Source organism: Aquarana catesbeiana, linkage group LG06 (genome assembly GCF_042186555.1).
Source record: "Aquarana catesbeiana isolate 2022-GZ linkage group LG06, ASM4218655v1, whole genome shotgun sequence".
Classification (NCBI taxonomy): Eukaryota; Metazoa; Chordata; class Amphibia; order Anura; family Ranidae; genus Aquarana; species Aquarana catesbeiana.
In genome coordinates, this window is record NC_133329.1 from 21679023 (window position 1) to 21704747 (window position 25725).

The 25725-nt window shown below is 44.3% G+C and overlaps 1 protein-coding gene across 3 annotated transcripts in view; it reads right to left on the bottom strand.

The window, feature by feature from the left end:
• The window catches only part of LOC141148219 (uncharacterized), a 270454-nt gene that overhangs the window by 235422 nt on the left and 9307 nt on the right, over window positions 1–25725 (bottom strand). For all 3 annotated transcript variants that reach the window (XM_073635461.1, XM_073635458.1, XM_073635459.1), the window contains exons 4-6: window positions 24868–25156; window positions 22292–22483; window positions 19870–19904 (exon numbers count right to left, since the gene is read on the bottom strand). In XM_073635461.1, the coding sequence (XP_073491562.1) occupies window positions 19870–19904; window positions 22292–22483; window positions 24868–25156 (516 nt within the window). The remainder of the gene's footprint in view (window positions 1–19869; window positions 19905–22291; window positions 22484–24867; window positions 25157–25725) is intronic.

The window sequence follows — 25725 nt, forward strand, 5'->3', positions numbered from 1 at the left end:
CTAAAACTAGGCCTAGGAGCCTATTTTCAATATATACAAATATCTCACAGCCTTAAAAACAACCCACAACTATGGATCTCCATTGCCACCAAAGCTTTAGCTTATTACCTACCTAGCTCCTCAGGGAAGAAAGGTATTTCTATCTTCTACAATTTAATCCAAGAAAAAATGTACTTCCAACAATCTATAGATATCAACCAATGGGAAGGAGATTTAGATAACAAATACACAGACAGACAATGGTATAGAGCACTACTGTCCATCTATCAAGCCACAAAATGCACGGGAATGTGGGAACTCACACAAAATCTTGTACAAAGAAGGTATCTTACACCAGACGCAATCGCAAAATTTGACAAACATGCATCTCCTACATGCTGGAGGAACTGCAGGTTGACCTGTACATTACTACACACCTTATGGAACTGCCAACAATTATCACAATACTGGCATAAGGTCTTCTCACTTATTTCACAAATTACCAAGATGAACTTATCGCCTACACCTGATCTTGCCCTATTAAATGTTACTATAGAATCCCTACTGAATACCCACAGAAGAGTAATTATCCATTTCCTACTAGCGGCCAGACACAACATTACCAAACTTTAGGAAAAATGCCAAACCCCTCCGATGTGCTTGAGGTCATCAAAATGATCTTATTGGCAAAAGACAACATCTCTTACACCAAAATAGGGAAAATGTAGAAGCCGTGCTCCAACTAGTACAAAATCTACATAATAAAGTGAATAAATAGCTATTCCATGCATGTACTCCCTCTACCTCCTCCCTCCCCCTTTACCCCTCCTACCCCCATACAACATCCCTTCTCTCCCCTCCCTTCTTACCTTCCCCCCTTACATTTGATTCAAAACTTGTGCGATTATGTTAAAGCACACCTATTTGTAAGAGAACTATTGTTAATGAACCAATCCTGTTAAAGGTCAATATCATATATGCTTACACATGTTAACTTTTGTACCAAGCATTGTGCTTCTCATAAAACTGTTTGTACCTTATTAATGCACAATAAAAAAATTGAAGATAAAAACTTACTGCATACAATCCTTCCCTGGAACTCTGGTGAGGACAGCACATGATCTACAGTGTAAAAGAAAGAGTGTTTATTAACAGGACAAACCTTTCAATGGCGCTTTCTGTTGTCAGTAAATATATTTAGATGTGCAGCACATGTATGTTGATGCCCAAAACGTCCAGCACAGATAAAAGGTCTGCTACCATGTCCAGACATATGGTGTATCTACCCCATTTCAGCCTACTTCAAATCAGTTTTCCTGTCTGGATACAGGCTTGTTTTGTCATTGCGATTGTTTGGATACAGAAGGTCCATTGGTCTACCAAAGCAGTGTTCAAGAGTCACAATTACACCCGTCCAAGAGCACACACTGCCCCCACACACCAATGTTCCTTCAACCACTCTCTGCCATGTCAAACAGACATCTAACTAACTCTAACAGCTAGAGTAAATAGGCAAATGAAGTGTGCTATCAGGTCCATAAAGCTGATGTTAGAAATCAGCTTAATGTGTATCAGAGATTACCCATTGCTAGCTGGCTCGTGTCTTTTCTCTCAGCTCTGCATGGAGAATAGGGATGAGCTTCGAGTTCGACTCGAACATCGGCTGTTCGCAAGTTTGCTGAACAGCGAACAATTTGGGGTGTTTGCGGCAAATTTGAATGCCGCAGAACACCCTTTAAAAGTCTATGGGAGAAATCAAAACTGCTAATTTTAAAGACTTATATGCATGTTATTGTCATAAAAAGTGTTTGGGGACCTGGGTCCTGCCCCAGGGGACATGAACCAATGCAAAAAAAAGTTTTAAAAATGGCTGTTTTTTCAGGAGCAGTGATTTTAATAATGCTTAAAGTGAAACAATAAAAGTGTAATATCCCTTTAAATTTAGTATCTGGGGGTTGTCTATAGTATGCCTGTAAAGGGGCGCATGTTTCCCGTGTTTAAAACAGTCTGACAGCAAAATGACATTTCAAAGGAAAAAAAGTCATTTAAAACTACTCGCGGCTATTAATGCTTTGCCGGTCCGACAATACACATAGAAGTTCATTGATAAAAACGGCATGGGAATTCCCTACAGGGGAACCCCGAACCAAAAAAAAAATGGCGTGGGGGTCCCCCTAAATTCCATACCAGGCCCTTCAAGTCTGGTATGGATATTAAGGGGAACCCCAGCCAAAATTTTAAAAAAATGACGTGGGGGTTCCCCCTAAATTCCATACCAGGCCCTTCAGGTCTGGTATGGATATTAAGGAAAACCCCGCGCCAAAATTTAAAAAAAAACGGCGTGGGGTCCCCCCAAAAATCCATACCAGACCCTTATCTGAGCACGCAACCTGGCAGGCCGCAGGAAAAGAGGGGGGGACGAGAGAGCGCCCCCCCTCCTGAACTGTACCAGGCCACATGCCCTCAACATTGGGAGGGTGCTTTGGGGTAGCCCCCAAAACACCTTGTCCCCATGCTGTTGAGGACAAGGGCCTCATCCCCACAACCCTGGCCGGTGGTTGTGGGGGTCTGCGGGCGGGGGGCTTATCGGAATCTGGAAGCCCCCTTTAACAAGAGGACCCCCAGATCCTGGCCCTCCCCCCTGTGTGAAATGGTAAGGAGGTACCCCTACCATTTCACTAAAAAACTGTCAAAAATGTTAAAAATGACAAGAGACAGTTTTTGACAATTCCTTTATTTAAATGCTTCTTCTTTCTTCTTTTTTCTATCTCCCTTCATCTTCTTCTGGTTCTTCTGGTTCTTCCTCCGGTGTTCTCATCCAGCATCTCCTCCGTGGCGTCTTCCCTTCTTCTCCTCGGGCCACTCCGCATCCATGGCATGGAGGGAGTCTCCCGCTGTGTGACGCTTCTCCTCTTCTGACAGTTCTTAAACCCGGTGACCCCGCCCCCCTCTGATGCACAGGACACGACGGGACTTCCCCGTGGCATTCCCCGTGACGTCACAGGGAAGTCCCATCAAGTCACCGTGCGTCAGAGGGGGGCGGGGTCACCGGGTTTAAGAACTGTCAGAAGAGGAGAAGCGTCACACAGCAGGAGCCACCCTCCATGCCATGGATGCGGAGTGGCCCGGAGAAGAAGATGAAGAAGAGAAGAAGATGAAGAAGAGAAGAAGAGAAGAAGATGAAGAGAAGAGCGGGAGCCTCCCTCCATGCCATGGATGCGTAGTGGCCCGAGGAGAAGAAGGGAAGAAGATGCCGCGGAGGAGATGTTGGACGAGAACACCGGAGGAAGAACCAGAAAAAGAAGAAGAAGAAGATGAAGGAAGATAGAAGAAAGAAGAAAGAAGAAGCATTTAAATAAAGGAATTGTCAAATACTGTCTCTTGTCATTTTTAACATTTTTGACAGTTTTTTAGTGAAATGGTAGGGGTACCCCCTTACCATTTCACACGGGGGGGTGGGATCTGGGGGTCCCCTTGTTAAAGGGGGCTTCCAGATTCCAATAAGCCCCCCACCTGCAGACCCCCACAACCACTGGCCAGGGTTGTGGGGATGAGGCCCTTGTCCTCATCAACATGGGGACAAGGTGTTTTGGGGGGCTACCCTCCAAATGTTGAGGGCATGTGGCCTGGTATGGTTCAGGAGGAGGGGCGCTCTCTCGTCCCCCCCTCTTTTCCTGCAGCCTGCCAGGTTTCTTGCTCAGATAAGGGTCTGGTATGGATTTTTGGGGGGACCCTACGCCATTTTTTTTTTTAATTTTGGCGCGGGGTTCCCCTTAAAATCTATACCAGACCTGAAGGGCCTGGTATGGAATTTAGGGGGAAATTAGGGGAAACCCCCACATCATTTTTTTTTTAAATTTTGGCCGGGGTTCCCCTTAATATGCATGCCAGACATGAAGGGCCTGGTATGGAATTTAGGGGGACCCCCACGTCATTTTTTTTTTAAATTTTGGTTCGGGGTTCCCCTGTGGGGAATTCCCATGCCGTTTTTATCAATGAACTTCTATGTGTATTGTCGGACCGGCAATGCATTAAAAGCTGCGAGTAGTTTTGAATGACTTTTTTTCCTTTGAAATGTCATTTTGCTGTCAGACTGTTCTAAACACGAGAAACATGCGCCCCTTTACAGGCATACTATAGACACCCCCCAGATACTAAATTTAAAGGGATATTACACTTTTATTGTTTCACTTTAAGCATTATTAAAATCACTGCTCCCGAAAAAACGGACGGTTTTAAAACTTTTTTTTGCATTGATTCATGTCCCCTGGGGCAGGACCCAGGTCCACAAACACTTTTTATGACAATAACTTGCATATAAGCCTTTAAAATTAGCACTTTTGATTATTCATGTTCGTGTCCCATAGACTTTAACGGTGTTCGAACAAACTTTTTTCCTGTTCGCATGTTCTGGTGCAAACCGAACAGGGGGGTGTTCGGCTCATCCCTAATGGAGAGTCATGACTGGGTGAAGATCTGGGCCCAGTAATGTGTGCATGCCCAGGGTGACACCAAAGAACCTCTTTAAGGGGCATTTTGACAGTGCTGACTTGTCTTCAGCAAGTTTCCTGAGCTCTCTTATATGTTTCTTCATTATCAACCTGGCTTTCTCCTGACCATTCTATGGATTCAGCTCTGTACCTCTACTTATCAAGATTATGACCTTGGCTTCTGGCTATGATCCTGTCTATGATTTGGTACTGCACAACCTGCTGACATTGGCCTGCTCTGCAACTTCGTAGGGATGAGCCACACACCATCCTGTTCGGTTCGCAGCAGAACAATGGAACACACAAACACTGTTAAAGTCTATAGGACACAAACATGAGTAAACAAAAGTGCTATTTTCCAAGGCTTATATGCAAGTTATTGCCATAAAAAGTGTTTGGGGACCTGGGTATCAATGCAAAAAATGTTTTTAAAAATGGCCGTTTTTTCGGGAGCAGTGATTTTTTTAATGCTTAAAGTGAAACAATAAAAATTAAATATTCCTTTAAATATCGTGCCTGGGGGGTGTGTATAGTATGTCTGTAAAGTGGCACATTTTTCTCTTGTTTAGAACAGTACCACAGCAAAATGACATTTCTAAAGGAAAAATTGTCATTTAAAATTGATCGCGGCTGTAATGAATTGTTGGGTCTTCGCAATATAGATACAGATAATTTAAAAAAAGAGCATGGGATCTCCCCCCCATCCTTTAACAGGCCCTTTGGGTCTGGTATGAATATTAAGGGGAACCCCGAATTATCATTAAAAAAATAAATAACTAAATTTTGTGGGGGTCCCCCTAAAATCTATACTAGGCCTTTCGGGTCTGATATGGATTTTAAGGGGAATCCTGCGTCAAAATTTTTAAAAAATGACGTAGGGGCCTCCCCAAAATCCATACCAGACCCTTATCCGAGCATGCAACCTGGCAGGGCCACAGGAAAAGAGGAGGGGATGAGAGAGCGCCCCCCCGAACCATACCAGGCAACATGCCCTCAACATTGGGAGGTTGCTTTGGGGTATCCCCCCAAAGCACCTTGTCCCCATGTTGTTGGGGACAAGGGCCTCATCCCCACACCCTCTGTGGGCAGGGAGCTTATCGGAATCTGAAAGCCCCCTTTAACAAGGGGACCCCTAGATCCCAGCCCCCCCTGAATTGGTACGAGGTACAAATGTACCCCTACCATTTCACAAAAAAAGTGTTAAAATGGTAAAAAAGACAAGACACAGCTTGGTACAAGTCCTTTATTAAAAAATAAAAAAATAAAAATGTCCCACAAAGTAAGTTCACGCCCCCCAACGGACCAAAAAAAAAAGAAAAGCCGTGACCGACCCGCCTCCATGGGAGGCTCCCACCATCTGACGCATCTTCGCTTTCACAGCTTTTATGTAACTGAGGGCAGGGCCACCCGGTGATGTAACCGGGTGACCCTGCCCCCTCTGACGCCACAGGGACTTCCCCATGGCTTCCCTGTGGCATCAGAGGGGGGCCGCGCCACCTGGTGACATATGGATTTTGGATTTTGAGGGGACCCCTAAGCCATTTTTTAAAATTTTGGCGCAGGGTTCCTCTTAAAATCCATACCAGACCTGAAGGGCCTGGTATGGATTTTAGGAGGACCCCCACGCAATATTTAAAAAATATTTTGATTCGGTGTTCCCCTTAATATTCAAACCAGACCCAAAGGGCCTGGTAATTGACAAGGGGATCCCATGCTTTTTTTTTCAATTATCTGTATCTATATTGCCGAGACCCGACAATTCATTACAGCCACGATCAGTTTTAAATTACAATTTTTCCTTTAGAAATGTCATTTTGTTGTGGTATTGTTCTAAACACGGGAAAAATATACCACTTTACAGGCATACTATAAACACCCCCAAGGCACAATATTTAAAGGAATATTTATTTTTGCATTAAAACATGTCCCCTGGGGCAGGACCCGGGTCCCCAAACACTTATTATGACAATAACTTGCATATAAGCCTTTAAAATTAGCACTTTTGATTTTTCATGTTAATGTCCCATAGACTTTAACGGTGTTCCAGCAGCTTTCGAATTTGCCACGAACACTGCATATTGTTCGCTGTTCGGTGAACAGGTGAACACCCGATGTTCGAGTCGAACGTAACATCGGGCTCATCCCTACAACTTAGCTACTGCTTCTGACTCAATCACACATAACCCTTCATGTACCTACTTCCAAGATAGTTTCTACTGCCTGCATACCCTCAGCTCAATTCAGAAATAGGAAGAGACCTGGCCTGCATGAATCAACCTGAGTCTGCTTTTACCACTTAGGCCGGACAAGGTGTGTGGCGGCCGGGTTATCTCTTCCTATTTCTGTAGCATGCTTGTGTCTAGACAGACCACTCCTCAGCCTGCACCCTCGTTGGTCAGCAGCATCTAACTCATCGGACCTTGGAAGCCTGAGCAGGGACCCTTAAGCATTTATTGTGGGTTGCAACGATTGCTTGCTTGACACTCCTGCCTTCAATATCCTGTTTTTTCCTCCCGGAAATCACAGGTCCGAAATTTGGCAAGCAACATCCTCAGGCACTCATGTTCATCCTGTACAACAGCACCACCTGTCTCACTTTCAGGGACACATGGGCTGGGGATAGATAAGAGACTGCCCTCATCATGTAGTTCTTTGTTAGTTAAGTGACAAGTTGCTTCTGAGTTCCATCTAAAATTGTTTTTAAGTGTAAGCGACCTGCATTCAACCTCTCACTGACTTGAAGTCAACTCAGGCTCCCTTTGACCTGTAGTTGACTTCCCTCTGACCCAAGTTGCCCTTCCTCTGACCTGTAGTATATTTGTCCTCCTGTAGTTGACCACTATTTGACACTCTTCTGACCTGCAGTTGACTTGAGCTGACCTACATTTGACCTGTAGAATAGTTGACCTCCCTTTGCCCTGTATTTGACCTCCAGTTGATCTATTTTGACCTGCAGTTGACCTCTTTGTGGCAAACATTTGACCTCCTTCTAAGGTGCTTTTGCACTGCTATTCATAATAATTGGAGAAAAGTTTTTTGTTTCAAACAACTAACATTAGCATCACTTACATATGTGGAAGTATAATAATAATTAAAGATATTTTGGATATACTCATAAAAAGATTAAGCTATCCTAATATGGCGTGTTAACAGTGTACAGATTTTCTTTTTACATGCAGTTTGTAAATATACATAGTATGGGGGGGGGGGGGCTATCTAGTAATGGTAGTCACCTTATGCCACTTGACAGGTCTTCCACAACATCATGTATCTGGATGATATATCTATGACAAAAAACAATACATATATTTGGGGGAAACTCACAGTGTTGCAGACCCAGCGTGTCATAGAGCTCTAAAAAGAGGAAGAGAGAGGTCATGAAAATTCAGGTCAAGTAAACCACAGCAGGAAACCACTATATGTCTATTATTTATTTTTTAATTTCAATAAGTTTTTATTGTTTTTTTTTTTTTTTCATGAAATAATAATGAACAGAAAGTAAAGTACAGTACAATCACTTAGAGTTGTCACAATTTTTACCTTTCAATGGTTCATGTTAAGACAAGTATCCACATTCGTATGTCACTCATTACCATTTGAGGATATAGGTATACCAGGAGTGTTACTCGACTTCCCAAGACACCCCCTTTTTTGGGGGTCTAACTGTGTCCTATGGAGGGAGTTTTTTTACAGCTCCGATATCTCCCATTGTATCTGGTGTTCCTTCATGACATAGGTTTGTATCAGACTAGCACGGTATTTCTCTTAATGGACAACACATGAATAGTACCGCTAAAGAACTATCAACAGAACTTTTAACATACAACCGTAGTAAGAACTTATTGCTATTGACCATCCGTAGTGCCTTGACTTGTTGTATATATCATTTTATCCTATCTTAATTAAATGTGAATTTATTAGTTAATTATTTAATTATTTAATGTTCCCATAAAAAACCAGACCTGAGTTTTTTGGATACCATGTTAACCAAGAGTTCCATATTTTAGAAGCCTGGTTGTAGTTCCCCTGGCTGCGGGCAAATTGTATTTCATATGCACTGTGTGTGGTCATTATACGTAGGGTTTCCGCTATTAATGGCGGATTCGTGTCTTTCCAATGTCTGACTATGTTGAGTCTAGCTGCTATAAGTAGGTGTGATACCACAGTTCTTATTGGAGCAGGTATCAATTCTATTCCTAATGACAGAAGTGCCATACCTGGAGAATATGCGACTTTGGTACCTGAGATTTGTTCTATGGTATTGAAAACGAGGGTCCAATACCTTTTAAGGCATGGGCATGACCACAATATATGTAGCAATGTACCCCTGTGACCACAGTTCCTCTAGCATTCAGGGGATGCTGCAGTAGCAAATTTAGAAATCCGGTGTGGAGTAAGATACCATCGCAGTAGTATTTTATAGTACAATTCCCAAAGGTTAGCACTTCTTGTGGAGTTATATGTAAACCTGAACGCTTTTGTCCACTGTTCCTCAGTGTAGGTCCTCTCAAAGTCCCTTTCCCATGCTGTAATATTATTAGTTTTGCCAAAGGAGTGTTTGTCTTGTAGGAATTTATATATTAAGGATATACCTTTTTGCGTCGATTTGGTGTTTGTGTAGAAAAGGGCTAATTTCCAAGGTATTTGTGTAAGTAGATTGCTACACTTTTTGTCTAGTAGATGGAATAATTGGATATATTTATAAGTTTCAGATTCTGGTATGGAATATTCGATCTGCAATGATCTGAATGATTTCATTGTAGGTCCTACAAAAAGGTCCTCTAGGAGGAGTATTTTGCTATTGCACCAGTTTGTTAGTGATAAGTCAGGGATAACGTGTTCCAAGGCTGTGATCGGGAATTTTAGAAGAATTTGTGGGTCTTCTTGGCTTATATTTGCAAGTAAATGTTTCCAGGATTCAATAGAGGCCTGTATAGTAGGTGCATACGATGATGGTTTGGTGTGATGGTGTGGACTGGAAATCAGGCAGTTATATAGGTTCCCCCCTTTAATTTGTGCGCTTTCTATGCCCGACCATAATGTGGTAGTACTTTGAGGGAACCAAGCCTTAACTTGTGTAAGTATAGTAGCTGTATAGTAGTCTTTTATAGAGACATGTCCTATCCCTCCCATCTGTTTGATTTTTATAAGTTTGTTGAACGCACAACGTGCTTTTTTACCTGCCCATAAATACCTGTCGACTATGAGTTGTGCTTGTTGAAAGAAGGATTGTGGTACTGGTATTGGTAAGGTCCTAAATAGATAAAGGAATTGTGGTAGAATTTGCATTTTAAATGCTGCAAGTCTGCCTGACCAGGACAGTTCAAACTTTTGCATTCTGTCTAGTTTACATTTCAAGGAATCCAAAAAAGGGGTGTAGTTTTCTCTAACTAAATCTGAGGTTTTAGGTGTAAGAGTGATCCCTAGGTATGCGATGCCTTTTTCTTTCCATCTGTATGGGAATTGAGAAGTAATGTCATGTTTCACCTTTTCTGTAAGACCTAGACCCAGTAGGTAGGATTTGGTATCATTTACTTTATAGTAAGATATAGCATTAAACAAGTGTAAAGCATCATGAACCGAAGCCAGGGAAGATGTGACGTCTGTGAGAATTAAAATAATATCATTCGCGAATAGACTTATGGTATGCATATTGTTCCCTATTGTTAATCCCTTGATTTTGGGGTGTTGACGAATATATGCTGCTAATGGTTCCATTAGAAGGTTAAAAATTAATGGGGATAATGGGCACCCTTGACGTGTCCCATTTGTAATGTCAAATGGGGTGGAGAGCATTCCAGATATGTAAACCTGTGCTGACGGGGATGTGTAGAGTGCCATAATAGCTTGAAATATTTGGCCCACAAAACCAAACTTAGTTAAAACTTGCTCTAAATATGTCCAATGGATCCTATCGAATGCCTTCTCTGCATCCAAAGCAAGGAGCAGAGAAGGCGTTTCAGTCCTGTTGGCTGTATAGATAAGATTAATCAAGCGTCTGGTTGCATCCGCTGTTTGGCGACCCTTGGTAAAACCAGATTGGTCTGGGTGAATTAAAGAAGGGAGGAGGTTAACTATTCTTCCGGCTATCAGTTTGGCATATAATTTTAGATCATTATTGAGTAATGATATCGGGCGGAAGTTTTGTGGGGTGTTTGGGTCTTTCCCTGGCTTCGGTAATGCTACAATCATCGCCTTCAACATTTCAGAGGGAAATGAGGAGGAGGAGGCCGCTCGGTTAAATATTTCTGTGAGTCTAGGTGATAAAACTTCCTTAAACGCTTGGAAAAATTCGCCTGTAAATCCGTCGGGACCCGGGGATTTATTTTTGGGTAGTGAATCTATCTCTTGAGATACCTCTTGTATCGTGAAGGGGGAGTTCAGCTCTTCAATTTGGTTGTCTGTAAGGTGAGGTAGATTTATTTTGCTGAGAAATTTAGAAATAGTGTCGGTTGATGGTTGAATTACTTGAGGGTCTTTTTTTAGATTATACAAAGACCCGTAGTAAGTGCTAAAGGCGTCTGCTATTGCCTGGGGGTGGTATAATTTAGTCTGAGTTACTGGGTGAATAATGCAGGGAATTTTAGATTTATGTCTAAGACCTCGTAAACGAGTGGCTAATAATTTCCCTGCCTTATTTCCAGTGGCATAATATGTCATTTTCAACCTCCTGGAAGACTTTTCAAAATCCTCCAGCAGTATGAGACGTAATTCATGCCTCAGCTTGGTTATTTCTTCCGTTTGTGCTTGGGTTAAATTGGCTTTGTTTTGATCCTCTAATGTCTGAATTTGTTTGGAAATATCCATTATGCGCTGCCCCCTCCTCCTCTTAGCCCTGGCTCCCAGTTTAATTAGAAGACCTCTCATAAACGCTTTATGCGTGTTCCATGTAATAAAAGGGTCATTAACTGAACCTGCATTGTATTCAAAAAATTCCTCCAGATCTCTTTGTAAAGCAGACCTGGAAAGATCAGCCTGGAATAGGTGTGGATTAGATCTCCATATAAAGGTGGCACCGCTAGTGGACTGGTCCTCCACCAGCAGTGAGACCGACGCGTGATCCGACCAGGTAATGCTATTGATCTGAGATGCTTTAATTTTGGTTAGTAACCATCTATCTGTTAAAAAAAGATCCAGTCTGGAATACATTTTGTGGCTAGCTGAAAAAAAAGAGTAGTCCCTTTCCGAGGCATGAAGACATCTCCACGCGTCGTATACATCATAAGTCCTCAATAGGTGTTGGAGTGATTGGGATTTTCTTTTAGTTATTGAACTAGAGTCCATGATGGGGTCTGGTGGCAGGTTAAAGTCCCCGCAGAGAATTAGGTGCCCCTTCTGTATTCGCAAAACTTTTTTCAGTAGTTTATGAAGAAAGCAGGACTGATGAGTGTTAGGAGCATAAATGTTCACCACTGTATAAGTGGTATTGTTGATGTCACATATTAAGACTAGGTATCTACCTTGTGTGTCTCTTATCTCATCGTGGAGGTGAAAGGCTACTGTGTCTTTTATTGCTGTGAGGACTCCTCTTCTTTTGGTATCAGAATTTGCGAAAAATCTGTGCGGGAATTTAGGATGAGAGCATGTAGGTTGGGCCTGCTTTTTAAAATGTGTCTCTTGTACACAGAAAATGTCTCCTTTATGTTGAAGTGCTTCTTCCCACATAGATCTGCGTTTGGCCGGATGATTGAGACCTCTAGCATTGACTGTTAGAAACGTTATAGGCATCTTTCGTGTTTCAAATTGAATGTATTGTGAAGCATGTGTACATAAAACTTACAGTTGGTAGTTAGCTTGTCAGAGTAGATCTTGATGGAAGTTAAGTCTGGGAGGGTCAGGTGAAAGTGGTCCTGTTGTACGGCTTGGTCAATCTTGAGAGCTGTAGCAAAGTTCTGCGGCTGCTGAGATAACTTGTAAAAAACTAAAAAGAAAAAAAATGGTAAAATAGAACATAAAACAGCGAGTAGGTCTTTGCGACCTGGGTGTGACAATAAGTCACTCATCTGGTAATCAGGGGTTATAACAAATTTCAGTCCAGCTTAACAGATATTTCCTCTGTGTCAGGGGACCGTTATGTATAACCTGTATTGGTATTGAATAGTTTAGGTGTGTTTACGGGCATTCTTGGAAGTTACCAGATTCCAATTTTCAGCAGTGTGATCAGGGCTTTTTGCGTTGCGATCTTTATGTATGTCATCTGGGATAATATGCCAGTGTTGGAGTAAGAGCAAACCTTTGGCAAGGTTATCCACCACATGCTCTTTACCGTCCCGGGAGATGATCAGTTTCGTAGGGAACCCCCATTTGTAGGTGATTTTATGGTTTCTCAATGTCTTAGATATTGTATTGAGGTTCCTCCTTTTCTGTAGGGTGAATTGGGACAGGTCTGCAAAGAATTGTAGTTCTTTGTACTGTGGTGGGAAGAGGTCTTTGTTGCGTGCGGCCGACATCAGGCGCTCTTTCGTTTGAAAAAAATGTAGTCTGAGTATAACATCTCTGGGTATGTTGTCTGGTAGGTGTGTTGGCTTGGGTAGGCGGTGGATCCTATCCACTGTTATGTCCAGGTCTGATAAATCGGGGATTATTGCCTGGAATAATTGTGCTGTATAGGTACGGAGGTCCGTTTGCTGGATTGACTCGGGGACCCCCCTTATTTTCATATTGTTTCTCCTAGAGCGGTCTTCTATATCTGCCATTTTAGCTTTGATGGCGTCCAGCTCATCAGCGTTACTGTCATGGGCATCTACAAGATCATTAATGGTGGTTGCAAACTCTCCCATTTTATGTTCTATGTGATCCACTCTAGCAGTAGTCTCTCTGAGTTCCACTCCGAATTTGTGTACACATGATAACATGTCAGCATGCAGGGAGCTTCTAAGAGACACTAACATGTCCTTGAGGGTGGTATCCAGGACAGGCTGATTGCTAGTGGGGAATAAATCAATGGAGTCAGGGAGGTCTCTGGTATCCTCCCCTGAGTCTAGGCCTTGTGTTAAGTCCTGGCTTGCATCTGATGCATCCAGCCTCACCCTCACCTTTTCTGGGCTCCCCGAGGTAGGAGTGTGAATCGGAGACTGTGTGCTCCTTTGTGGGGCATTCCTTTTTTGTGGATTGCCTTTTATTAGGTTGTACTGAGGTGTACTAGACATACCTCGTTCCTTCGGACCGCCGCCATCTTGCTTAGGCCCGAGCGGGTAGTATTCTGTTAGTTTCTGCGGCTTACGGAGCTCCTTGTTTCTCCGCGGCATGTTCGGTCGGGTCCCCGGGGTGTGCTGTGGGTCCGCTGGTATTTGTTGTGCCTTTTCTGTTTAGTATAACAGGTGGTTTGTGCTGTTTTTCCCCTGAGTGCAGAGGAGCTCAGCTAGTGAGCGTCCATCTCCTTCTGCTGCAAGCTCCGCCCCCTCTATTTATTTATTTTTTTGCAGCTGAGAAAAAAATCATTTAAATAAAGCTTCAAGAGACATCAGCCAATGACCTGCTAAATGGTAAATATCCACTCTGTTTAATTCCTTCTGAGTTTTATTTCACTGCAGCGAGCTTCAGTGGGTTTTCCACTGTGCTCATGGTTGGATTTGCAGCCTTCTGCTACATGATCTTGTGCTGTACAGTCTTTTTGAGGTTACAATGTGTGGATGAAGCTACAGTGAGTAAAGGGTGGTGCTGAAACCAGTGAACACACAAACTGCATTTCCATTGGCTCAGATTTAGGGAAATTCAGGAAAGGTTTACCTATTAGGGCAACCAGGTGCAGGAGATGTCTGCAAGGAAGAAAATCAGAGGCTGGAAGGCAAAGGTTTGCTCATCCAGCTCTGAACATCTGCAGGTTCTTGATGAACTGTGTGGACGCTGCTATAATCAGAACTGGAAAATTGAGTGACATACTTGGCAAGTCAGAGGGCACAGGAGATTTCCTCCAACGTTATCACTCAGGATTGGATCCCAATAGGACTTTACTACATTCCTTTTCACCTTAAAGTGTACTTGTCACCAACTTGAGCATTTCAAATTGACCAAGAAGGTGCTATTTTGTAAGATAACCAATTATTAGGCCCTTGTTACAGACAAATGAAATGATATGCAAACCCCTGTAAATGCTCCCAAATAGGGATGAGCTTCGAGTTCGAGTCGAACTCATGTTCGACTCGAACATTGGCTGTTCGCAAGTTCACCGAACAGCGAACAATTTGGGGTGTTCGCGGCAAATTCGAATGCCGCGGAACACCCTTTAAAAGTCTATGGGAGAAATCAAAAGTGCTAATTTTAAAGGCTAATATGCAAGTTATTGTCATAAAAAGTGTTTGGGGACCTGGGTCCTGCCCCAGGGGACATGGATCAATGCAAAAAAAAAGTTTTAAAAACGGCCGTTTTTTCAGGAGCAGTGATTTTAATAATGCTTAAAGTCAATCAATAAAAGTGTAATATCCCTTTAAATTTCGTACCTGGGGGGTGTCTATAGTGTGCCTGTAAAGGGGTGCATGTTTCCTGTGTTTAGAACAGTCTGACAGCAAAATGACATTTTGAAGGAAAAAACTCATTTAAAACTACTCGCGGCTATTGCATTGCCGACAATACACATAGAAGTTCATTGATAAAAACGGCATGGGAATTCCCCAAAGGGGAACCCCGAACCAAAATTTAAAAAAAAAAATGACGTGGGAGTCCCCCTAAATTCCATACCAGGCCCTTCAGGTCTGGTATGGATATTAAGGGGAACCCCGGCCAAAATTTAAAAAAAAAAATGACGTGGGGTTCCCCCTAAATTCCATACCAGACCCTTCAGGTCTGGTATGGATTTTAAGGGGAACCCCGCGCCAAAAAAAAAAAACGGCGTGGGGTCCCCCCAAAAATCCATACCAGACCCTTATCCAAGCACGCAACCTGGCAGGCCGCAGGAAAAGAGGGGGGGACGAGAGTGCGGCCCCCCCTCCCTCCTGAACCGTACCAGGCCACATGCCCTCAACATTGGGAGGGTGCTTTGGGGTAGCCCCCCAAAACACCTTGTCCCCATGTTGATGAGGACAAGGGCCTCATCCCCACAACCCTGGCCGGTGGTTGTGGGGGTCTGCGGGCGGAGGGCTTATCAGAATCTGGAAGCCCCCTTTAACAAGGTGACCCCCAGATCCCGGCCCCCCCCCTGTGTGAAATGGTAAGGGGGTACATAAGTACCCCTACCATTTCACGAAAAAAGTGTCAAAAATGTTAAAAATGACAAGAGACAGTTTTTGACAATTCCTTTATTTAAATGCTTCTTCTTTCTTCTATCTTCCTTCATCTTCTGGTTCTTCTGGTTCTTCTGGCTCTTCTGGTTCTTCCTCCGGCGTTCTCGTCCAGCATCTCCTCCGTGGCGTCTTCTATCTTCTTCTCCTCGGGCCGCTCCGCACCCATGGCATGGGGGGGAGGCTCCCGCTCTTCTCTTCTTCTTTTCTTCTCTTCTTCTCTTCTTCTTTTCTTCTTTTCTTCTCCGGGCCGCTCCGCAATCCATGCTGGCATGGAGGGAGGCTCCCGCTGTGTGACGGCGCTCCTCGTCTGACAGTTCTTAAATAACGGGGGGGCGGGGCCCCCCTCTGACGCACGGTGACGACGGGACTTCCCTGTGACGTCACGGGGAATGCCACAGGGAAGTCCCGTCAAGTCACCGTGCGTCAGAGGGGGGCGGGGTCACCGGGTGGCCCCGCCCCCCCCCGTTATTTAAGAACTGTCAGACGAGGAGCGCCGTCATACAGCGGGAGCCTCCCTCCATGCCAGCATGGATTGCGGAGCGGCCCGGAGAAGAAAATGAAGAAGAGAAGAAGAGAAGAAAAGAAGAAGAGAAGAGCGGGAGCCTCCCCCCCATGCCATGGGTGCGGAGCGGCCCGAGGAGAAGAAGACAGAAGACGCCGCGGAGGAGATGCTGGACGAGAACGCCGGAGGAAGAACCAGAAGAGCCAGAAGAACCAGAAGAACCAGAAGATGAAGGAAGATAGAAGAAAGAAGAAGCATTTAAATAAAGGAATTGTCAAAAACTGTCTCTTGTCATTTTTAACATTTTTGACACTTTCTTCGTGAAATGGTAGGGGTACTTATGTACCCCCTTACCATTTCACACAGGGGGGGGGCCGGGATCTGGGGGTCACCTTGTTAAAGGGGGCTTCCAGATTCCGATAAGCCCCCCGCCCGCAGACCCCCACAACCACCGGCCAGGGTTGTGGGGATGAGGCCCTTGTCCTCATCAACAGGGGGACAAGGTGTTTTGGGGGGCTACCCCAAAGCACCCTCCCAATGTTGAGGGCATGTGGCCTGGTACGGTTCAGGAGGGAGGGGGGGCCGCACTCTCGTCCCCCCCTCTTTTCCTGCGGCCTGCCAGGTTGCGTGCTTGGATAAGGGTCTGGTATGGATTTTTGGGGGGACCCCACGCCGTTTTTTTTTTTTTTTTTGGCGCGGGGTTCCCCTTAAAATCCATACCAGACCTGAAGGGTCTGGTATGGAATTTAGGGGGAACCCCACGTCATTTTTTTTTTTTAATTTTGGCCGGGGTTCCCCTTAATATCCATACCAGACCTGAAGGGCCTGGTATGGAATTTAGGAGGACTCCCACGTCATTTTTTTTTTTTAATTTTGGTTCGGGGTTCCCCTTTGGGGAATTCCCATGCCGTTTTTATCAATGAACTTCTATGTGTATTGTCGGCAATGCAATAGCCGTGGGTAGTTTTAAATGAGTTTTTTCCTTCAAAATGTCATTTTGCTGTCAGACTGTTCTAAACACAGGAAACATGCGCCCCTTTACAGGCATACTATAGACACCCCCCAGGTACGAAATTTAAAGGGATATTACACTTTTATTGTTTGACTTTAAGCATTATTAAAATCACTGCTCCTGAAAAAACGGCCGTTTTTAAAACTTTTTTTTGCATTGATCCATGTCCCCTGGGGCAGGACCCAGGTCCCCAAACACTTTTTATGACAATAACTTTCATATAAGCCTTTAAAATTAGCACTTTTGATTATTCATGTTCGTGTCCCATAGACTTTAACGGTGTTCGCATGTTCGAACGAACTTTTTTCCTGTTCGCATGTTCTGGTGCGAACCGAACAGGGGGGTGTTCGGCTCATCCCTACTCCCAAACTTCTCTATTGGTGAATAAGAAAGTCTATCACTTTAAAGGACTAAACAGGTACCCACTCCCACCTCCTGCTCAGATCCCTGCGGTGATCTGAGCCAGAAGTTTGGTCCCCCTTCTTCCCCCACAGTCTTCTGGGACACATCACAGATCCCAGAAGACTGCAGAACCATTCATAAAACACTGTGCGGCTCGCAGTAGGAAACTGTCTGTGAAGCCCCAAGGCTTTACTTCCTGTTTCCCTTATTCTAGATGCACCTGAAGCCGAATGAAGAATTGGCTTGGGTGAGGACATAACAGGAAAAGGAAACTCCAAATTAGGATAGTGATTAAAGACAGGTGAGCTGGGGAAGGGACTCCTCCAATGGGTGCATGCCTCGGCTCGCCGGCTGTACACAATAGCAGAGAAGACAGTTTTACCTGCCATTGTTCTGCTACCATCCTGTGGTGTTATTTCATGTTTTTATGATTGAACAATAAAAGGGACTTTACGGCATTTGGTGTGTAGCCATCCATTTCTTCTCTGCTTGGGTGAGGACATCACTGGATCCCTGGACAGGTAAGCCTCCTTATAATAAAAGTCAGTTGCTAAAGTATTTGTAGCTGCTGACTTGGGGATGTTTCGTGAACACAGTTAAGTTGACCCGACATCAGGGCCGGTGCTAGACTATTTTGCTCCCTAGGCAAGACCAGCTACTTGCACCCACCCCCTGCCCAAAAAATGCTGCAACGCAGCCTGTATAGGGATGCTTTTTCACCTCCTTGCTAATGTTAGCTCCAAGTGGATCCCCAAAGTCACCTCCCTTACAGCAGGGTGCCCAGAGCCCCCCTTACATGACAGTCTGTAAAGCCCCCTTACATCTGGGTCCCTAAAGCGATCTTATATCAGGGTCTCAAGAGCCAATTTCCTTTCAGCAGGGTCCCAAAAGTTAAAAGTGAAGAACAGAGTGGGGTTAAGGAGAGTGTAGAGGTTTAAGAGAATAGTTGGGGTAGTGGAAGGGGAGGAGGGAGTATTGTGAACACCCCAGCTTACATCAGGATCTGTTCCTTCTCATTGCAGCAGTCTGCTTCAGGACAAGTGAAAGCTGGAAGGCTGGGCACTGGGACCAGATAGGTTTGGAGGAGGATTTTCCTCCTCCTCCTCTGAATGCCATGGCCTGGAGGAGGGACAAGCATGTGATTGGTTGCTAGGACATGGGCAGTCCTAGCAACCAAACCTTGGTGCATATAAAAGTGGGCAGTGGCTGTGAATGCTGTCAGTCGCTATACATTCAGGGGCACCTCTGATTGCTGCACAGCCTGCGCTGTTGCTGAAAAGCACGCTGTGGTAGCAGGAATGCTGATAGAGTATTTGGACTGAACGCTTTGGTGGGAGGGGGTGGGGGTTTGGACCCAGCAACAACTGGCTGCGGCTGCACCCTAGGCAGCACGGTGCTCTAGTCGGCTACCTATTTCGCCTAGTGGTAGCATTTTTAGCATTTAGCGTTTGGTGGACAGAAAGCCTGCCGTACACTACACATTAAAGTCAATGGGGAAGCACAGAAAATGCCCCACAACGGTGTGCAATGCACACGGTTGCAGTGGGATTGTCAACAAAATGGGGTTAAGACAGATGGTAAGGAACCATCACAGCGCTTCCTCACCACCAGTCAGTTGCCTCTGGAGCACAATTTAGAAGCAGATCGGACTTCAGTAGGCAAGGGAGAGTTAGATGCATGTCTAAATCTACCCAAACGTTTTTGTTCTAGTTGTGTTCCCGTGTGCTCGCACGCCCGCACATTTAAACAGTGTCCAAACCACACATGTGAGCTATTGCCGCAAACGTTAGCGCAAGAGCAATAATTATAGCCCAAGACCTCCTCTGTAACTCTAAACTGGTAAACTATAAAAATGTTTACATGCCGAAGTTTGGCACCATTCCTTAAGTGTGCATAATTTTAAAGCGTAACATGTTAGGTATCTATTTACTCGGCGTAACATCATCTTTTACATTATCCAAAAAAGAAAATCAGCTAACTTTACTGTTTTGTTTTTTTTAATTCATGAAACAGTCCCCCCCCCAAAAAAAAGTGTGAATACCGTGTGACAAAAAAAGTTGCAATGACCGCCATTTTTTTTCTAGGGTCTCTGCTAAAAAAAACATATATAATGTTTGGGGGTTCTGAGTAATTTTCTAGCAAAAAAATGATGATTTTTACATGTAGGAGAGGCGTGCCAGAATAGGCTTAGGCTGGAAGTGCTTAAACAACTGTTCTTTTATTTTCACCTTTGACTAATACATGTATTTTTCATGGCTTTCTTACCAGATAATCACAGTACTGGATCGGCTTCATGGATTCTGAAAAAAATAAAAATAAAATGTAAAACAGCAAGAGATTTATGGTGGGATTGAAATTTAAACAGTTCTGTGGTCATTGTGGTCAGCAGAACTCAGGGCCATCCCTACTGCAGAGGAACCACCATGCTGACAATGTACAGAGAAACTGAAAAGATCTGTAAGAGGGGCTTCATGGTTGGTTGAATTTGATGCCAAGTCCCTACCCCTGCTCCAGTCCTGTTAGAACACTGTCCCTCCTGCTGAGACTGAACCCTCCTCCATCTTGTGCCCTGCTCCTTGCCGTAGGCCTCGACATGACATTCCTGGCCATAGGCCAGGGATATGCAATTAGCGGACCTCCAGCTGTTGCAAAACTACAAGTCCCATCATGCCTCTCCCTCTGGGTGTCATGCTTGTGGCTGTCAGTCTTGCTATGCCTCATGGGACTTGTAGTTCTGCAACAGTTGGAGGTCCGCTAATTGTATATCCCTGTCATAGACTATTGTAACCCAAAGGAAGGAATATCCTCATAAAAAGTAGTTTTTCTGCACTTCACTGGTGGAAGTCAAGAAATTATATTACAGTCACATCACAAACATTCCAGTCACTTGACATTACACAGTCAATCACATTTAATGGATGGTCCACAGTAGGCACAAGCGAAAACACGTGCAGTACCTCAGAAGCCTTCTCCCTTACAGTGTCTCCTTTGTCCAGGGTCGTTAGTATTCACAAGACTGTGCTCTCTGCAGTCGCCTCCTTGCTGGGTACATCTCTCCTGGGAACCCTCCAGGGAAGCAACCTTGCACAGGGATCTCCAGCCTGGCCTAAAAGCCTTGTGCAATCTTCCCTAGCCCCTATTTCCATAAGGGGCAGAAAGACTACAGCAGGATTCTCCTGAGTACGGTTCCACTTCACCCAGTCTCCTGCCCTGTCCAGGACCTATGTGTGCTGGCTACATCTGTACTGGTGTGGGGAGTTTGGCTCTCATGCCCCATTCCCCAGGGGTCCTCCCAACCTGGCCTGTAACTGGGCACTGGCTCACCCATGGCATCACTGAAGGAGGTCTTTAGATAAAAGAGCCAAGCACCTGATGATGTTACTTACTGTAACCAGACACTATTCTGGTAAAGAGTCAACTAGTGGCAAAGTGTATAACTGCACCTGCCTCCAGACCATCATAGAGGGAATGGTTCCATCCTGTGTGGGCTCAATACAAGCATCATGAAACATGAGATATGGAAGTTTGAGGACTTGAGGTGAGAAATGGAAGATGCTACACATTTTGGGGACAGTTCTGGGCATGCTGAATCTCTGCACATACAACTTATTTAGAGATCACAGGAAAATGACCCCTGAAAATGACTTCATCTTTTTTTTCTCTGAGGAGACAGCACCATTTTTGTTCAGGCATCATCCAGGGTCACAATCTACTTTCTGGACTCATATGCAGCCTCAAAGATCAGACACACAGTTCTTGACTGTGTCTACAAATGTTCTGTCTGCTTGCAGCAGACTGATGACATCATGACTGCTTAGAGAAAGTCACCAACAGATACTTAGGGAAGGCTTTTTGAAGAGAAAATGTGGAGCTTTTCTGAAAAAATAATACTGTATATTGTGACATGGAATGAATTTATATATGCAGACTCGTAGAGTTACTTAAAGGTTCACTTTAAACACATTATTTTCATACTGTGGCTCCTCGCCGTCTTGTCCTACTGCTTCCCCCACTAGAGCCACTTTCAGACATTGCTAGTCTTGTGCATTTTCACACAGTAAGGCCTAAAGCCAGCTGTAGATGGATTGAAATTCGGACCATTCAGCAGGAAGCGGCCAAATTTCAATTCTTCTTTGGGCAAGCTGGTTGTACAGAAGTCGATATCTTCTGTGTTATGGGGCGTACACACGGTCGGACTTTTCAGCTACAAAAGTCCGACAGCATGTCCAACAGACTTTCGACAGACTTTCGACGGACTTTTGGGGGACTTTCTAAAGACCGGACTTGCCTACACACGATCACACCAAAGTCCGACGGATTCGTACGTGATGACGTCCACCGGACTAAAATAAGGAAGTTGATAACCAGTAGCCAATAGCTGTCCTAGCGTCAGTTTTTGTCCGTCGGACTAGCATACAGACGAGCCGATTTCTGGGTCCGGTGGAGTTACGAAGTAAAGATTTGAAGCAAGTTCCAAATCTAAAGTCCGTCAGATTTGTGACTGGAAAAGTCAGCTGAAAGTCCAGGGAAGCCCACACACGATCGGATTGTCCGCCGGATTTGGTCCGTTGGTGTTCGTCAGACTTTTGTAGCCAAAAAGTCTGACCGTGTGTACGCCCCATAAGTGTAAGAATGCTAAGTACAACCAATCACCATTGATATTCCCACCTCTTAATAGGTCATTTACCATCAGACATAAGATCTAGGATCTGTTGGAGTTTGTTGTTAATTCCTTGTTGATTCTTTTTGTCTTTGCTACTGACAAGTATCAAATCTTGGGCATATTTGGAAATATCTGGCTGGGTGTCCAGAATACAATACTTCTCCTCATAGCCACTCTTCTCCAGGTCATCAACCACAACAATGACATTCTTCCTACCTGCAGAGTTACAGTAAAAAAAACAACGCTTCAGTTGGGTTGAAAAAGACAGTGAAATGAAATAAAATACTATTCAAAAAGTAGGTTAACGTTGGGTACCCGCTCTGGTAAGTGCAGCTACCTGTATGTCTTGTGGATGCCAACTAGGGTGCAGGCTGGGTTAAAAGCCCATCTAGACTACTGTCAGAGTCACAGAATGAAAATTATGTCCTGTAAGCCGCACATCAAGCAACCCATCAAAGAGTTCTCAGCGGCCTCATGACTAAGACCCAGGTGTGGGACGGAATGTGTTGGTGGTGTAGCCAAGACGGAGATAGACTCAGGCTGTTGACTACTCTTTGATGCATGGGGTTTCTTGGTGTGTGGCTTACGGGGCATAATTTTCATTCAAAAAGTAAGTTTAACGGTTTTCCCAGTGTCAATACCATTGCTGCGGCAATCCTCTGGCAGCCACCATTCAGGTAAACGTGGTTTGCAAAGTTCTGGTACTCAGGAACTTAAAGAGCAATTTGAAGCAGCAAGTGAAAGTATTCAGTGAACTACTTTTTTCTGAGTTTTCTATATTATGCTACAGCAGCAGTGCTTTATAACTTCCTCTAAATGATCTGTTTTTGGCTGATGTGTGTGATAGTGCTGGACCAAGTTAAGCTGGTTTCTGGTGGAGCTACTGTAAAGTGATTTTTCCCTTCAAATAAGCAGATCCGTGGTTGAGATATAGTATGTGTAGACCCTGTTCTGTTGCTAGGCTGCTACCTCTCTGACAGTGACAAAGGTGGAACTCACTAGACAGTTAAAGTTGAACTCCATCTTTTGATGGAGTCCTTACATTTGTTTGGGCTAAGCTGGCCCAAATTACATCCTTTACGGGTATGGCCCAAGCAAATTATGTAAAGTATAACAAAAGATGGACTTCAGCTTTAATTCTTAGATGTGCATAGAGGAGTGCCTGGTATACAAGTGCATATCATTAAAAGGACCTTTTTGAAACATTTAATGGAAACATTCATACAGCATGTCGCCATCACGACAGGATGCACTAGGGGACATGTGTTAACCAGTTCCCAACCAGCCGCTGCAGTTATACTGTGGCAGGATGGCTCCCCTGGGTGAGCCGTCGTAGCTGTACGTCGGCCCTTTAAGACGCTGTAGGAGGCGCACGCGTGCGCCGGCAGTGTGTTCCAGGAGCCGATGCAAGTGCCAGGCGGGCGCGATGACCATCGGGCACCCACGATTACTCGATCATGGCTAAACACACCTAAAAAAATTCCCCTCTTAGCACACATCCCTTTCCCCCTCTACCATATCACTTTCTCTAGCACAGACTCCCCAAATCCCCCCTACTAGCACAAATCATCTCCCCATCCCCCCTCGCAACTCAAATCCCCTCAAATCACCACTCCTAGCACACCTCCCCAAATTTCCCCTCCTAGAACAATCTTACCCCCTCCTGCCCCCCCAAATCCCCCCCCCAGCACAAATACCATCCCCCAATCTACTTGTGGTGTCCCCCATCTCACATGATGCCACAGTGCCCAAGGAAGTCGCCCCCCTGCCCACCCCTTGTCCCAGGCCTGACTGTCATTGATGAGTACAGCAAATGTCTTCCTCAAATTATTTATTCTTCTGGTTGAATTACTATACTTGCCTATACTGTTAAGCTATTTTCTCTATTGGTTGAATTTTCTTTATCTCTACTAGTCAAATCTTCTTAAGGCTATTTTCTCTTACAATGAAATTGGGATCAGGGAATGTTACATTCACCCTACTAAAAGCAACAAATAGAAACTGATATTTCACAAATATCACAAACATTATAGCAACTATTCATGACTTTTGTGCTAATGCTAAAACATTCTCACAAGACTTCTTTTTTTATAAATCGACCCCTTAGCGTTACAATCAGTGGCGGCCCATCCATTAGGGGCACCCAGGAGACGCCCCCTCTATCCATGCACCCCCTATATGAAAAATAGGGTGCTCTATCCATGGCCCCTGCGGCCACCCCCCCTTTCAGGACGCTGGGCGCCTGAATTACAGCAGCGGGAGTGTTTTTCTGAAGCACCTGTTAAGAGCCATAGGCTCTAATAGGCTTCAAAATGGGGTAGGCTTGTGGTGCAGAGCATTGCATCATGAGCTCACCCACGTGTAACAACAGTGAATTAATATTGACTGTTGTAACACTGATCCTCAATCCAGCCAATCAGAAGCAGGCCTGAGACCTGTTTTTCGATTGGACAGAAAGAGAAAGAGAAAATAGTTCCAATTAACTGTTTGCCGCCCCCCCCCCCCAAAAAAAATGACCACCGGCTGCCACTGGTTACAATCACCTTAGTTTGGGTTTTTATCTACATACCAAAAACCAGGAGGGTAGCTCTACATTTTACCTTTACACAAGGACATGTGTTTGATCTCTTCATCATAAAGGGAGTCTGTCACATTGGTGAGGTTAATCCGTCCTCGATTCTTCGTGTGATATAAGATGGCAAAATCACACTTCTCAACAGCTTCTCTGTATTTTGACCTGCTATTAATATTATTTGATATGATTAAGGATAAGGTTTTTTCTACAGAACCTCTAAACATCGGGGATTCCAGGCCCTGTGTGATCCAGAGGTAATCTTCAGGGGAAGAGTAAGAGAAGATCCCAACGACTCGTCTCCGAACACCACAGATCTGTTTGAATTAAGACAAGAGATAATTATTCTTACTAGGCTATACTGTATATGGAACTGGAGACGTTTACGTTTTCTAAAGCCGGCCATAAATGGAGCCATTCTCCGGTTGGAGAATACAGTGATTACTGCTTGCAGCTATAACAGCTGCTAGCAATAACAGCATCTAAAATCCAGATAAATAAATAAATCATGTGCTGCGCTATCCCCTTAATGATTTGCTGAACCTGCAGCAAAAACCTAAAAAACAAAATTGTTAACAAAAGTGATGTGCCTATAAATCTAACCTGGGGGTCCTAGTAGATGATAGGCTCAGCAATGGCATGCAATGTCAAGCTGCTGCTAACAAAGCAAACAGAATATTGCCATGCATTAAAAAGGAGATCAACTCCAGAGATAAAACGATAATTCTCCCACTCTACAAGAGTACAAAGAAGGACAACAAAGCTAATAAAGGGTCTGGAGGATCTTTGTTATGAGGAAAGGTTGCGAGCACTGAACATATTCTCTCTGGAGAAGAGACGCTTGAGAGGGGATATGATTTCAATATGCAAATACCGTACTGCCGAC